The sequence below is a fragment of the Polypterus senegalus genome, chromosome 13, assembly GCF_016835505.1.
Source record: "Polypterus senegalus isolate Bchr_013 chromosome 13, ASM1683550v1, whole genome shotgun sequence".
NCBI classification, from domain to species: Eukaryota; Metazoa; Chordata; class Cladistia; order Polypteriformes; family Polypteridae; genus Polypterus; species Polypterus senegalus.
The window spans coordinates 91,761,532-91,774,368 of NC_053166.1; the positions used below are offsets into that span (position 1 = coordinate 91,761,532).

General features: G+C 36.0%; 1 protein-coding gene across 2 annotated transcripts in view; it reads right to left on the reverse strand.

The window, feature by feature from the left end:
- The window catches only part of ccnq (cyclin Q), a 56,389-nt gene that overhangs the window by 21,633 nt on the left and 21,919 nt on the right, over positions 1-12,837 (reverse strand). For both annotated transcript variants that reach the window (XM_039774925.1, XM_039774924.1), the window contains one exon: positions 11,326-11,458. In XM_039774925.1, coding sequence (XP_039630859.1) covers positions 11,326-11,458 — 133 coding nt within the window. The remainder of the gene's footprint in view (positions 1-11,325; positions 11,459-12,837) is intronic.

Consider the following 12,837-nt stretch of genomic DNA (forward strand, 5'->3'; position numbering starts at 1 on the left):
CTGAGATCACGGGCATCCAGTATGGTTTTACGGCCCTGACCCTTACGCACAGAGATTGTTCCAGATTCTCTGAATCTTCGGATGATGTTATGCACAGTTGATGATGATAGATGCAAAGTCTTTGCAATTTTTCGCTGGGTAACACCTTTCAGATATTGCTCCACTATCTTTCTGCGCAACATTGTGGGAATTGGTGATCCTCTACCCATCTTGGCTTCTGAGAGACACTGCCACTCTGAGAAGCTCTTTTTATACCGAATCATGTTGCCAATTGACCTAATTAGTGTTTATTGGTCTTCCAGCTCTTCGTTATGCTCAAATTTACTTTTTCCAGCATCTTATTGCTACTTGTCCCAACTTTTTTGGGATTTGTTGACACCGTGAAATTTTGAATCAACATATTTTTCCTTTAAAATGATACATTTACTCGGATTAAACGTTTGATCTGTCATCTACGTTCTATTACAAATAAAATATTGACATTTGCCATCTCCGCATCATTGCATTCAGTTTTTATTCACAATTTGTTTAGTGTCCCAACTTTTTTGGAATCCGGTTTGTATTTCACTACCTCCAAATCAGAACCTTTGTTAAACAAAATCTGCTCAACTTTCCTCACCTCCCACCTACTTCTACTCTGGAAAAAATATTGATTACTCTTGAGGACTCAGACAGCATTTCTGTAATATATAAAAACATTAAAAACATTTTAAAGTCCCTTCCTTCCAAAGATCCCACTGTACATTGGGAAAAGGATCTCACACTCAACATTTCCGAAAATTAAAGGAAGGCAGCAATGCACAGAATTCACCTTACCTCCACATGCGCAAAGCATCACTTATTCAACTTAAAATCATCTATCGAGCACATGTCTTGTTTAAAATTGTCCAAAATGTTTCCAGGGCATGATCCAACCTGCAAACGTTGCAATCAGCCTTTATTGGGTCATATGTATTAGGGGTTCACCTAATTAACATCATTTTGGACCAAAATCTTTAAATACCTCTCAGACAGCCAGGGTGTCACAATCTCTCCTAATCCACTAACAATTGTGTTTGGTGTACATCCTGATGGGATTAAAGTGGAGAAGGACAAACAAATTGTACTTGCCTTTACTTCAATATTGGCACGTAGACTTATCTTGCTCAGCTGGAAGATTCCTAGCCCACCTCTTTTCAGTCAGTGGGTAACTGATGTTATTTACTACTTGAAATTGGAAAAATTAAATACTCACTTAGAGGATCTGTGCAAAACGTTTTTAAAACCTGGCTGGAACTAATTAATAACATTTTAGATTAAGCATTTAAATTGAGGAAGCAGATTCTCTTCCCCTTTTTTTCTAATTATTTACTTACTTATTTTTTCTGCTATTAAACTTTCACTATATTGGCTTAGCTCTTTCTCATGGGTGGGGGTTGACTTGGCTTGAACCTAGTCTTGTAAAATTTGACTTTCTTGTATGGAATGTTGTTTGATTTTAATAAATTCAATAAAATGTTAAAAAAAAATACATGATATATGGTATATTTACATCTAAACGGTATATTAGATTACAATATTAATTAAATGTATCCATGCGCAAAAGTACTTCATAGACAAATGTACTGCTGTAGACTTAAAATATAGTTTGAAACATGAAAATACTGTAGTAACCACTTTCTTTAAAAATTCTTAAGTATCTATCTATCTAGGAAGGTTTCAAAAGTTATTGTGAAATGGATGATTGAGGAGGTTTCACAACTTATTGGCTAAGAAAGATTTATTTGTTTTTTGCACACAAGGTTACTTGATTTTTTAAAATATAAATCTATGATTTATATTTTAAAATATAATCTATGATTTCATGCTAGTTTTCAATTCACAGCAATTTGTTAGGGCTTTAGACAAAACGGGTAATTGCTTCAAGTACATTTCTAGATCATTCCCTGGACTGAGCATGGAAAAACTAAAAGCTGGAATCTTTGATTGTCCTCAGAATCGTAAACTCAAGAACGATTCCAATTTTACCAAATGCATGAATGACACTGAGGCTTCGGCCTGGAAGAGTTTTGTCTCTGTTGTGAAGAACTACTTGGTTAATCACAGAGCAGACAATTATGAAGAACTGGTGCAAGATATGCTTGCTAACTTCAGAAATTTGGGAGTTAATATGAGCATAAAGATGCACTATCTCCATAGCCATTTAAACAGATTTCCAGATAAAGTTGGAGATTTCAGCGTGGAACAAGGCGAGAGGTTCCAAGAAGATACGAAGGTGATAGAGGAGAGATATCAAGGCAAATAAGACATACACATGATGGCAGACTAGTGTTGGAGTCTCCAACGTGGTTGTCCTGATGACACACATAAAAGGAAATCGCATAAACGGCAATTTTTGAAGCACTGACATTAATAACAATTAATAACTAATTAATATTGTATTAATTAATCAAATCATACATAACTTTTTTCTGTCACTGTTAGATATTTTTCATTTCTTTTTTGTATTATGTTACGACTGTTTACTTACTAGTTGTAACTAAAATAAAAATATTCTTGCAATTCTGAATGCTTTTCAAACATGTTGCGTTAATTAATTAACTATTAAATATCTCAGAAACTAGAGCCAATCTGGAAAAACCAGTCATGTTCTTAATCAGCACCATAAATATAAAACCGTTCAGACATCGTTGGCACCAAAATCACTGTATACCAGTGTAATAGATCATTTGAAACTGTAAGTGGAACTGCTTTCATTGCTCTAGAGCAATGCTTGATATTGGGGTCAGGGTTGTTCATGGTGATGCTTCTCTAATTATTACCAGATCCAACAATGGCATTCCAATGAGCAACAAAATGTGTAGAGATTTACCAAACCACGATTCCAGAACTAAGACAGAACTTAATTGAGAATATTTGAGCAATCACATTAGATATGTGGAGAGATGATTTATAGAAAAATCAATAGCAATGGATTAATGGTAGATAAAATGCTCAGTACAGCTGAATGACATGGTACACTATGTAAAATAGTAAATAATATTAAACAAGCAACTGTCCAAACACTGCAGAGATGCCATTTTAATACTTTAGTTTTCAAACTGGATTTTGTTACAGATAGAAGCTTCCAATACTGTAGCAGCTCTGCATACAGTTACTAGAATAAATTGTGCCATCCATCTCATCAACACCAACCTGTTCAACACTCTACAAAACTAATGGTAATGAGTAATTTGGTGAAGAAGTTTCTAGACGTCATAGTGGGGTGCAAATCACTTGATAATTTTAACAAATAAATGTGCAAAATATACAACACTGAAAACATCCAAAGAAATGCAATGGAATTCTTTCAATGCAATGCTTGAATCAGACTGCCAATACAGTGGTATTCATATTCTTCTGGGAGAGATAAGGGAAGGGAGGAATTTAAATGACTTGAAAGAAGAAGTTAAATCATGACATTTCCCCAGCGATTTGAAGAAACAACACTGATATTCGAGGCATCCTAAATAATAAATTATTGCCTGACCATTGTGTGGTTAGAGCAGTTCAACGGAAGCCTCTCCTCCACTGACAATGACATTATTTTCTTTAAAAGACAAATGTTTAAAAATAAAAAATTCAGAATTCACATCCTGCACAAAATGGTAATGTGCCTGAAGCTTCATCCAGAAGGAAAAGGATGTTGGGAAAGTACATGCCAAAATTCAACCTCTTATTAAATGTATGCAGGTCTTTTAAAAGACTTTTGACAAATGCAAGCCTTTCCATCCAAATAAAAACGTATGTATTTTATAAATATGATTCATGAACATGCATCCAGTTAAAAAGAAGTGGGTTAATGGCTAACTTTGAGGTGTCTGCTTCTTTGCACTTTTGAAAATGTTGCTTCTGAATTCAATTACTTTAACACTGGAAAATTTTCTTTTTCTTTAGTTATGTGTTTCGCATTTCATTCTACATTTACACAGTTCATTGTAGATTCAGAACACACATGGAATGTATGCATTCCAAATGATGATATACAGTGATCCCTTGCTGTATCGCGCTTTGACTTTCGCGGTTTTGCTCTATCGTGGATTTTATATGTAAGCATATGTAAATGTATATTGCGGATTTTTCGCTGATTCGCGGATTTCTGGGACAATGGGTCTTTTAATTTATGGTACATGCTTCCTCAGTTTGTTTGCCCAGTTGATTTCATACAAGGGACGCTATTGGCGGATGGCTTAGAAGCTACCCAATCAGAGCACGTATTACATATTAACTAAAACTCCTCAATGCTATAAGATATGCCTCCTGCACGGTGCTCGATTGTTTGCTTGTCTCTGCCTCTATCTCACCCTCTCTGACATTCTCTGCGCCTGACGGAGGGGGTGTGAGCAGAGGTGCTGTTTGCACAGAAGCTGTTTGCCTAGTGGATACGGACGATCCTCTAAGAAATGCCGCTTTATCGAGGTGCGTCCAAAAGCACACTTATTGATTTTTTGATTGTTTGCTTTAATCTCGCTCTCTCTCTCTCTCTGACGTTCTCTGCGCTTGACGGAGGAGATGTGAGCAGAGGGGCTTTTTGCTTAGAAGATACGGACGCTCCTGTAAAAAATGCTGAAAGGCTACCTTCGCATTGATCCCTTCATTGCCGCTGCTTTATCGCGGTGCTTGCATACTTAAAAGCGCAACAGCCCTATTGATTTTTCATTGTTTACTTTACTCTCTCTCTGACGTTTTCCGCTCCTTACGCGCACTTTGAAGAGGAAGATATGTTTGCATTCTTTTAATTGTGAGAAAGAACTGTCATCTCTGTCTTGTCATGGAGCACAGTTTAAACTTTTGACTAAAGGGTGTTATTTCATGTCTAGAGGGCTCTAATAATGTTAAAAAACGTATTTAGAAGGTCGTAAACAGGTTTTCTATGCTCTAACTGCGAAAATATTAGATTTATAAATAAAGAATCCTACTTCGTGGAAATTCATTTATCTGTCTGGAGCGGATTAACCGCGATAAACAAGGGTTTACTGTATAACTGTGCGGAGAATATTTATAAACAGTGTGGGAGAGTTTCTAAGGGCTTAAAATATATAAAAATAATCATACAAACATATGGTTTCTACTTCGCGGATTTTCACCTATCGCGGGGGGTTCTGGAACGCAACCCCCGCGATCGAGGAGGGATTACTGCATTATTTACCCTATACAACTCCAGGCACATCACACACAGATAAGTAGCCTTGGCTTGCGCTGGGAGAACTTTTTGCCCAAGTTTAGCTCTGTCAAAGGGGGGGCGGAGGTTGAAGGGTTGGAAGGGACAGTAGGCTGCTTGCTGACACATTTACAAAACAAAAGACGCTGATGGAAAGGTGTAAAGGAATTTAAGGTGGGCCAGGATTACAAGTTTTGTCATAGCCTTAAGGGATTCTAGTGTTAAATAATGTACAATTTTACAAATATGTGATTTTTACACAGTAGTATCTATTAGTAGCTATGAATGTCTCTGGGTGGTTTGGGTCATGGTTTTTAAAATCAGTGAGTTGGTTCAGGTCATGGATTTTTTTAATATTTATTTGCAGTACACAATTCACAGGCAGGTAAACTATTGCAGGTACGGGTCAGATGTGGTTTTTGAAAATATTTCTGGATCACTGTTTTGCTGCAAGGCCCAGTTATGCTTCTACTTAAAATTTCTCTCATGCAAAGTAGAAGTCATGGTTCCTTCAATTATGGCACTGCACCCAGGTCTCAAAGCAGCAATGCATCTCCACAACATCACACTACCACAACCACATCTGATTGGTGATATGATGTTTTTATTGTGAAGAGCTGTATTTGTTTTACACCAGACATACAGTATGTTGTATTATCACAGGGTAAACAGGGCTCACAACATTTGCTATTGATTGGCCTACTTCCACACACACATTAAAGCACTGAATAAGTGCATTCACACACACATACACTAAAACACTGGCTATGAGTGGTGCCAGTATAACCTACCACTCCTCTAGTGCCTCTGAAAGAGATTCATTGCCATAGGCTAAAGCAGACCAAATGTGTATCTCCAAGACAATGGAGGCTAACACTTTTTCTTACTGTTACTTACCAACAAAAATGCACATCTCAATTCTGTTCCACTGTGAACACGAGGTACGAGTTAAAATCGTATGTCATCGAGCCAGTCAAGGAATGAGGCATGATAAAGCTTGTATCCTAGTATATAGCCACTATAGATGTGCCCAGCTTGCTACTGCATTTCAGTTATCTACTCTAGTGCTCCCATTTTTTTCAGAGGCAACAGCTATATAGTGTTATGAACAGACAGTCTGTAGTTATGTCATGGCAAATATAGTATAAAGCTAATGATGTTTTGAATCTAGATTTGTCGCAAAATAAATATTTCAATGACAATGACGGTGATTGGGATAGCGACAATCAATTGGATGATGTGGAACCTGCAAGCTCTGGCACTGATGCGGATAGCTACACCAAAAATGTTCCTTTATCATGAGTTGTCCGACTGTCAGGACAAAAACTACAGAGACATTCAGCCTTTCAATGGGTCTCAATCATAAAATGTGAGCAGAGCGAATTTGTTCGTAAAGTGTTCATAAGGGGGAAAATCTAGTATTTATCAATGATTTATTAAGAACCGGGTGCTTACAGATCTTACACGTGCTCAGAACCAAGCAAACTGTGTGTAAATGGTAAAATGCACGATATATGAATGCCATTTGCACAAAACACATTTTAAATGAAAAAATAAAATACTGTATAAATATGAAAATTATAAAATACACTATATCACATTCTTCAGTAAAATCTCTGTCAAATTACCTACTAGTCTGATAATTATTCAACAACACAGGTGTCTTCTTTAGTTTCTCAGTAACTCATCACACAAGTCCATACCTAACTGAGTGTATTTTCCTAAAAAAGCTAATTGATTTGAAACTGATTTGACTGAACGTAACAATGGCTTATCTCACACTGATGCATGATTTGGCCCAGAGCACACTGAAGAGTGAGTGCAGATTTCGGGATCACGCCAATTGTTGTCAGAGAGTGATGAATGGTTGATTAGCTATTTCAGACTATCCAGACTTATTCTGGTGCACTTACTGTATGCACTATTATAGATCCTATTATAAAAAGATCAAAGGAAAAAGCTGTGCCATACCCATACAAGTCCTGTCAACACTTGACTTTTTGGTTACAGGGACATTTAAGACTGCAGACAGGTATGGGATTTCTCATCCATCTATGAGCCTCAACTTACCTGGAGTACTTAACGGCACATAAACACTAATGATGGGAATATATCCAGTTCTCATATAGTGGGGAAAGGGAAGTGGAACTTAGTTGAGGGTTTTACAAGCTGGCCAGCTTACCAAGGGTCACTGGTGCAATAGACTGCACACATGTACACATCAAAGCTCCATCCAATGATGATTTTGCATATACTGTATGAATTGAAAACACTTCCTTTCTACCAACATGCAACTTATATGTGAAGCAAAGTGTGTGCTGCTCAATGTCATTCCCAGATTGCCCAGTGGTACACAACAGTTTCATTCTGCAGCATAGTTCCATTGGCATTAGTCTGGAACAAGGAACTGTGCAAAAACAGCTTGGTAATAGTATAAGTTTCTCCTATAGATTCAACTGTATTTATTTGAGAGGTATAAACAGGACAACTGTTTATAATCATAGGGGAAAGGGATTACCCATTGAACACATGCCTTATGACACCTTTAAACAATCCACAGACGCCAGAGGAATGGACACAACAGCGTGGACTGTTACCAAGTGCACTTCTGTTAACTTCTGCTAAAAGTATATTTGATCACCATTGGAAGTTTTTTTTTTCCTCTTTTGTCACTTTTGGCATTTTGACAGATCCTGGGCACATGAAGCAGCACATTCTTATATAGATTGAGTTGGGGCATTGACAGGTATAGATTATGGTAATGAACAAACGAACATAACCATACAAATTACGACTGATTTGTATTTATAAACCCATACAGGGTATTAAGAAAAAAATTAAGGTTTTACTCATGGCTTATGAAAATGGTGCAAAATTTTAGTAAAATCGCCTTTCATAAAAAAATGCATTTGTTAATTTATGAATGTTTAATGAATGAGATCACGGAGGAAAAAAAGTCACCAAACGTCAAATAAATGAGCTATGTGAAACAAGTATGTAAAGTGTAACAAACCTTGTTTTATTCATGGCACATGTTCTTCTAAGCCTGCACTTTGTAAGGCATCATGCTTTTAAGACTCTCATTTTTAGTCATGTTGCTGGTCAAAATAAAGTAATTAACAGTTTTTTCACATTTTTGATAGAGTTGCTATTCATAATAAAACCATTGCTTTCTAATACAGTGTAAGAGTCGTAATAAGTGAGCGGGGCTGGCTGTAAATAAACTTGTTCAATAAACTGACTGAAATTAATCATTTAAAGTGGACTGATTTAATTAGAGGGCAATTACTTTTCTCCCCACACATCACCAGTTGGTGCTGGATTACGTGCCAGTATGATTAATCCAAGTAGTAAAAATACGTGTCATGTTTGCACTCTTGTCTCCTTTATCCAATATTACATTTTAGTTGTTTAGATAGAGGAAATAATAGCCCAAATGTAAATTTAGGTGAGAGGAGGGATTAGGTTGATGGGAATTCAGAGTAAGTTTATCAAGAAAACCTACCTGATATATCTTATAAAATGCACATACAAAATGTATTTAAATATCAGAAATTCCTATCATTTTCTGCCTAGTAACTGAAAAATAAATACTACTCAAAAGCAATAATAAAAAATAAAAATGAAACATTACTGAATATTGTGCCACACTGGTTAATAACAATTAGAACAATTCAGGAGGTTTTCATTTAAACAAATATTTTAACATTAGATTCCCTGAAGCCTATGAAAAATCCCGGGCCACCTTAAACTCCTTCGCACCTCTCCTTGTCAGTGTCTTTTGTTTTGCAAATGTGTCAAGCACAAGCAGCATGCTATCCCATCCACCCCAACCACCGGAAGAGCTGAAGTTATTCGCAAACCCCTCCCAGCTCAAGTCTCTTTATCGTGGTGCGAGGTGCCTGGAGTTGTACAGTGTAAATATTGTTATTTGAAATACATACATTTCAGGTGTGTTCCATGTCTACAAAGATCTGTGTAAGTGCAGGATGACACAAAATATGCTGAACAGTTTTTCCAAGTTATAGCTAAGTGTACAGTTGTGCTTGAACATTTGTGAAACCTTTAGAATTTTCTATATTTCTGCATAAATATGACCAAAAACATCATCAGATTTTCACTCAAGTCCTAAAAGTAGATAAAGAGAAACCATTTAAACAAATGAGACAAAAATATTATACTTGGTCATTTATTTATTGAGGAAAATGATTGCATATTACATGTTTGTGAGTGACAAAAGTATGTGAACCTCTAGGATTAGCAGTTAGCTTGAAGGTAAAATTAGAGTCAGGTGTTTTCAATCAATGGGATGACAATCAGGTGTGAGTAGGCACCCTGTGTAATTTAAAGAACAGGGATCTATCAATATCTGCTCTTCACAACACATTTTTGTGGAAGTGTATCATGGTACGAACAAAGGAGATTTCGGAGGACCTCAGAAAAAGAGTTGTTGATGTTCATCAGGCTGGAAAAGGTTACAAAACCATCTCTAAAGAGTTTGGATTCCACCAATCCACAGTCAGACAGATTGTGTACAAATGGAGGAAATTCAAGACCATTGTTACCTTCCCCAGGAGTGGTCGACCAATAAAGATCAATCGAAGAGCAAAGTGTGTAATAGTCAGCGAGGTCACAAAGTACCCCAGGGTAACTTCTAAGCAACTGAAGGTCTCTCTCACATTGGCTAATGTTCATGTTCATGAGTCCACCATCAGGAGAACACTGAACAACAATGGTGTGCATGGCAGGGTTGCAAGGAGAAACCACTGTTCTAAAAAAAAGATTGCTGCTCGTATGCCGTTTGCTAAAGTTTACGTGGACAAACCAGAAGGCTAGTGGAAGAATGTTTTGTGGATGGAAGAGACCAAAATGGAACTTTTTGGTTTAAATGAAAAGCGTTATGTTTGGAGAAAGGAAAACACTGCATTCCAGCATAAGAACCTTATCCCATCTGTGAAACATGGTGGTGGTTGTATCATGGTTTGGGCCTGTTTTGCTGCATCTGGGCCAGGACAGCATGTCTTCATTGATGGAACAATGAATTCTGAATTATATCAGAGAATTCTAAAGGAAAATGTCAGGACATCTGTCCATGAACTGAATCTCAAGAGAAGGTGGGTCATGAAGCAAGACAACGACCCTAAGCACACAAGTCGTTCTACCAAAAGCACACAAGTCGTTCTACCAAAGAACGGTTAAAGAAGAATAAAGTTAATGTTTTGGAATGGCCAAGTCAAGGTACTGACCTTAATCCAATTGAAATGTTATGGAAGGACCTAAAGCGAGCAGTTAATGTGAAGAAACCCACCAAAATCCCAGAGTTGAAGCTGTTCTGTACAGAGGAATGGGCTAAAATTCCTCCAAGCCGGTGTGCAGGAATGATCAAAAGTTACCGGAAACATTTAGTTGCAGTTATTGCTGCAAAGGGGTCACACCAGATACTGAAAGCAAAGGTTCACATACTTTTGCCACTCACAAATATGCAATAAATAAATGACCAAATATAATATTTTTGTCTTATTTGTTTAACTGGTTTCTCTTTATCTACTTTTAGGACTTGAGTGAAAATCTGATGATTTTTTAGGTCATATTTATGCAGAAATATGGAAAATTCTAAAGGGTTCACAAACTTTCAAGCACAACTGTATAATGTGTGAAGACTTTAGTCCAAATATCAAATAAACACTTGAGCTTTTATTCAGTAATTTAACCAAAGAAAAAAAGTTATTCAATTTACATGTTACTGTCAATAAGTTAAAAAACACAAGCTCAAATGTCAATCGACAGAAAGTTGATATGTACTCTTGGATAGTACAGATGTAACAACTGCTGCCTTATAACCAAAAGGTTCCAGGTTTGAATATTCATTATGTTTGAACCCATTTCCATCATATTACAAATCACAAACAAAAAAGGATAACACTACTTGAAGAACCTAACATTTCTCACAAATAATCAAATTTTAATCCTTTAACATGCCACTGCACACCTTCGCCACAAAAAGAAATAAATGAATTCTTGCTAAATACAAGAAAAGCACACATTTACCTACCAATCAAATACAATGTGACCCTTATAGAAATAATCAAACAGCTGAAAACCCAAAGTACCCTGAAAGGTATTAAATCATATACACACATACATACCTTGTGAGGATGTTGAAATGAAACTTGGAAGTTTAGCACTCGCAAAACTAATAATTCACACTGGACAATACTATCTCTCAAATCCCAAAAGTGGGTATCCAGTTCTAGTGGGTCACTCTTTGAATTGAGGTACCTACAATACATTAAACCACAGTTATCAGTATAGATACAGAAAATAAATATTGTTGACTTCTGAAGATTAGTTCTTACTCTGGTTAAGAATGAACATTAAATCAAGCACAAAGTGAATAATTTTTAATCAAATTTATAACAACAACCTCCTTATTGGCAAATTCAAACACGGTTCAGTGTTTTCTTGTACTATGTTAGGGAACAAGGATTCCAAGAATGCTCTTGATTTTAAAATTAGACACAAAATACTATCAATTTACAATATTTTACATTTAAAACATAAATCAAAGGCATCTGTAGTGAGGTCCAGAAAAACAATACAAGGTACATTTTCTTTATCAAGAAGAAAATCCACAACATGAAATTGAAGGTAGTGCATCTTTTCTTACTCTATGGATAATGTATTTTGCTTTTCCACATTAAAGTCACAGACTTTGCAAACCTAAAATACTGGTATCCCCACCTAAAGTGTGAATTCAGGCAAAACCAGGTTACATAAACACTCAATCTGGTTAAAAAATATATTTTCAATCTTGCAAGATAAATAAGAGAGCTTGATGTGTGACTTTTTAACAAAAAAATCAAGTTTGCAGAAATAGTAGTGCTCTTTCTTTGAGCATCCAAGCACATTTACAGACACAAAATTTCACTTAACAGATATATGAATGTATTTGGATGGATAAAATATGTTACAACACTGGATCTTTGTAAGGGGTACTGGCATTTCCGATTAAACCACTCCTGAAAGGTATTCATTACCTTTAGGACTGATCCAATGTACGGTAATGTTGTTTGGATTACAGAGGCTACATTTCAAAGGTTAATAGATCAAATATTCAGCATTGTGGCGATTATGGTGCAGTATATTTGGCAAAACAAGGGAAGACCATCTTGCCCACCTTAAATACATTTTCAAAAAGTTTCAGAAAGTGTGTTTAACCTTAAATAGCCAAAAACGGGCTGGTCACCCTGGCTTGGTTTCATCAACATGGTATACTATCGTCAGGCTTACAATGAATAAGTGTTTGCTTTTTCCTTTTAACTGAGCTCATTGATAATTGTGTAAAATATGATTAAACTATTAAAAGGCATAATTTTGTATAAATTTTGCTGTTCCTAAAATAGATATTTATGTAGGGAGTTGATCAATAGGGCTTCTTGATTACTTTGCTTGTGTATATACAGTATATATATATATATATATATTTTTTTTTTACTTCAGTGCGGAGGTTGTTGTATAATAAGTATTTCCCATAGAATTAAAAGCCGAAATAAAATCAACTTCTGCATTTTTGCACACATACAAACATGCATTTTTTAAGATTTAGAAATGTGTACCACTTATCTACTACAAAAAATAAAAATAAAGTGTTCCAAAAA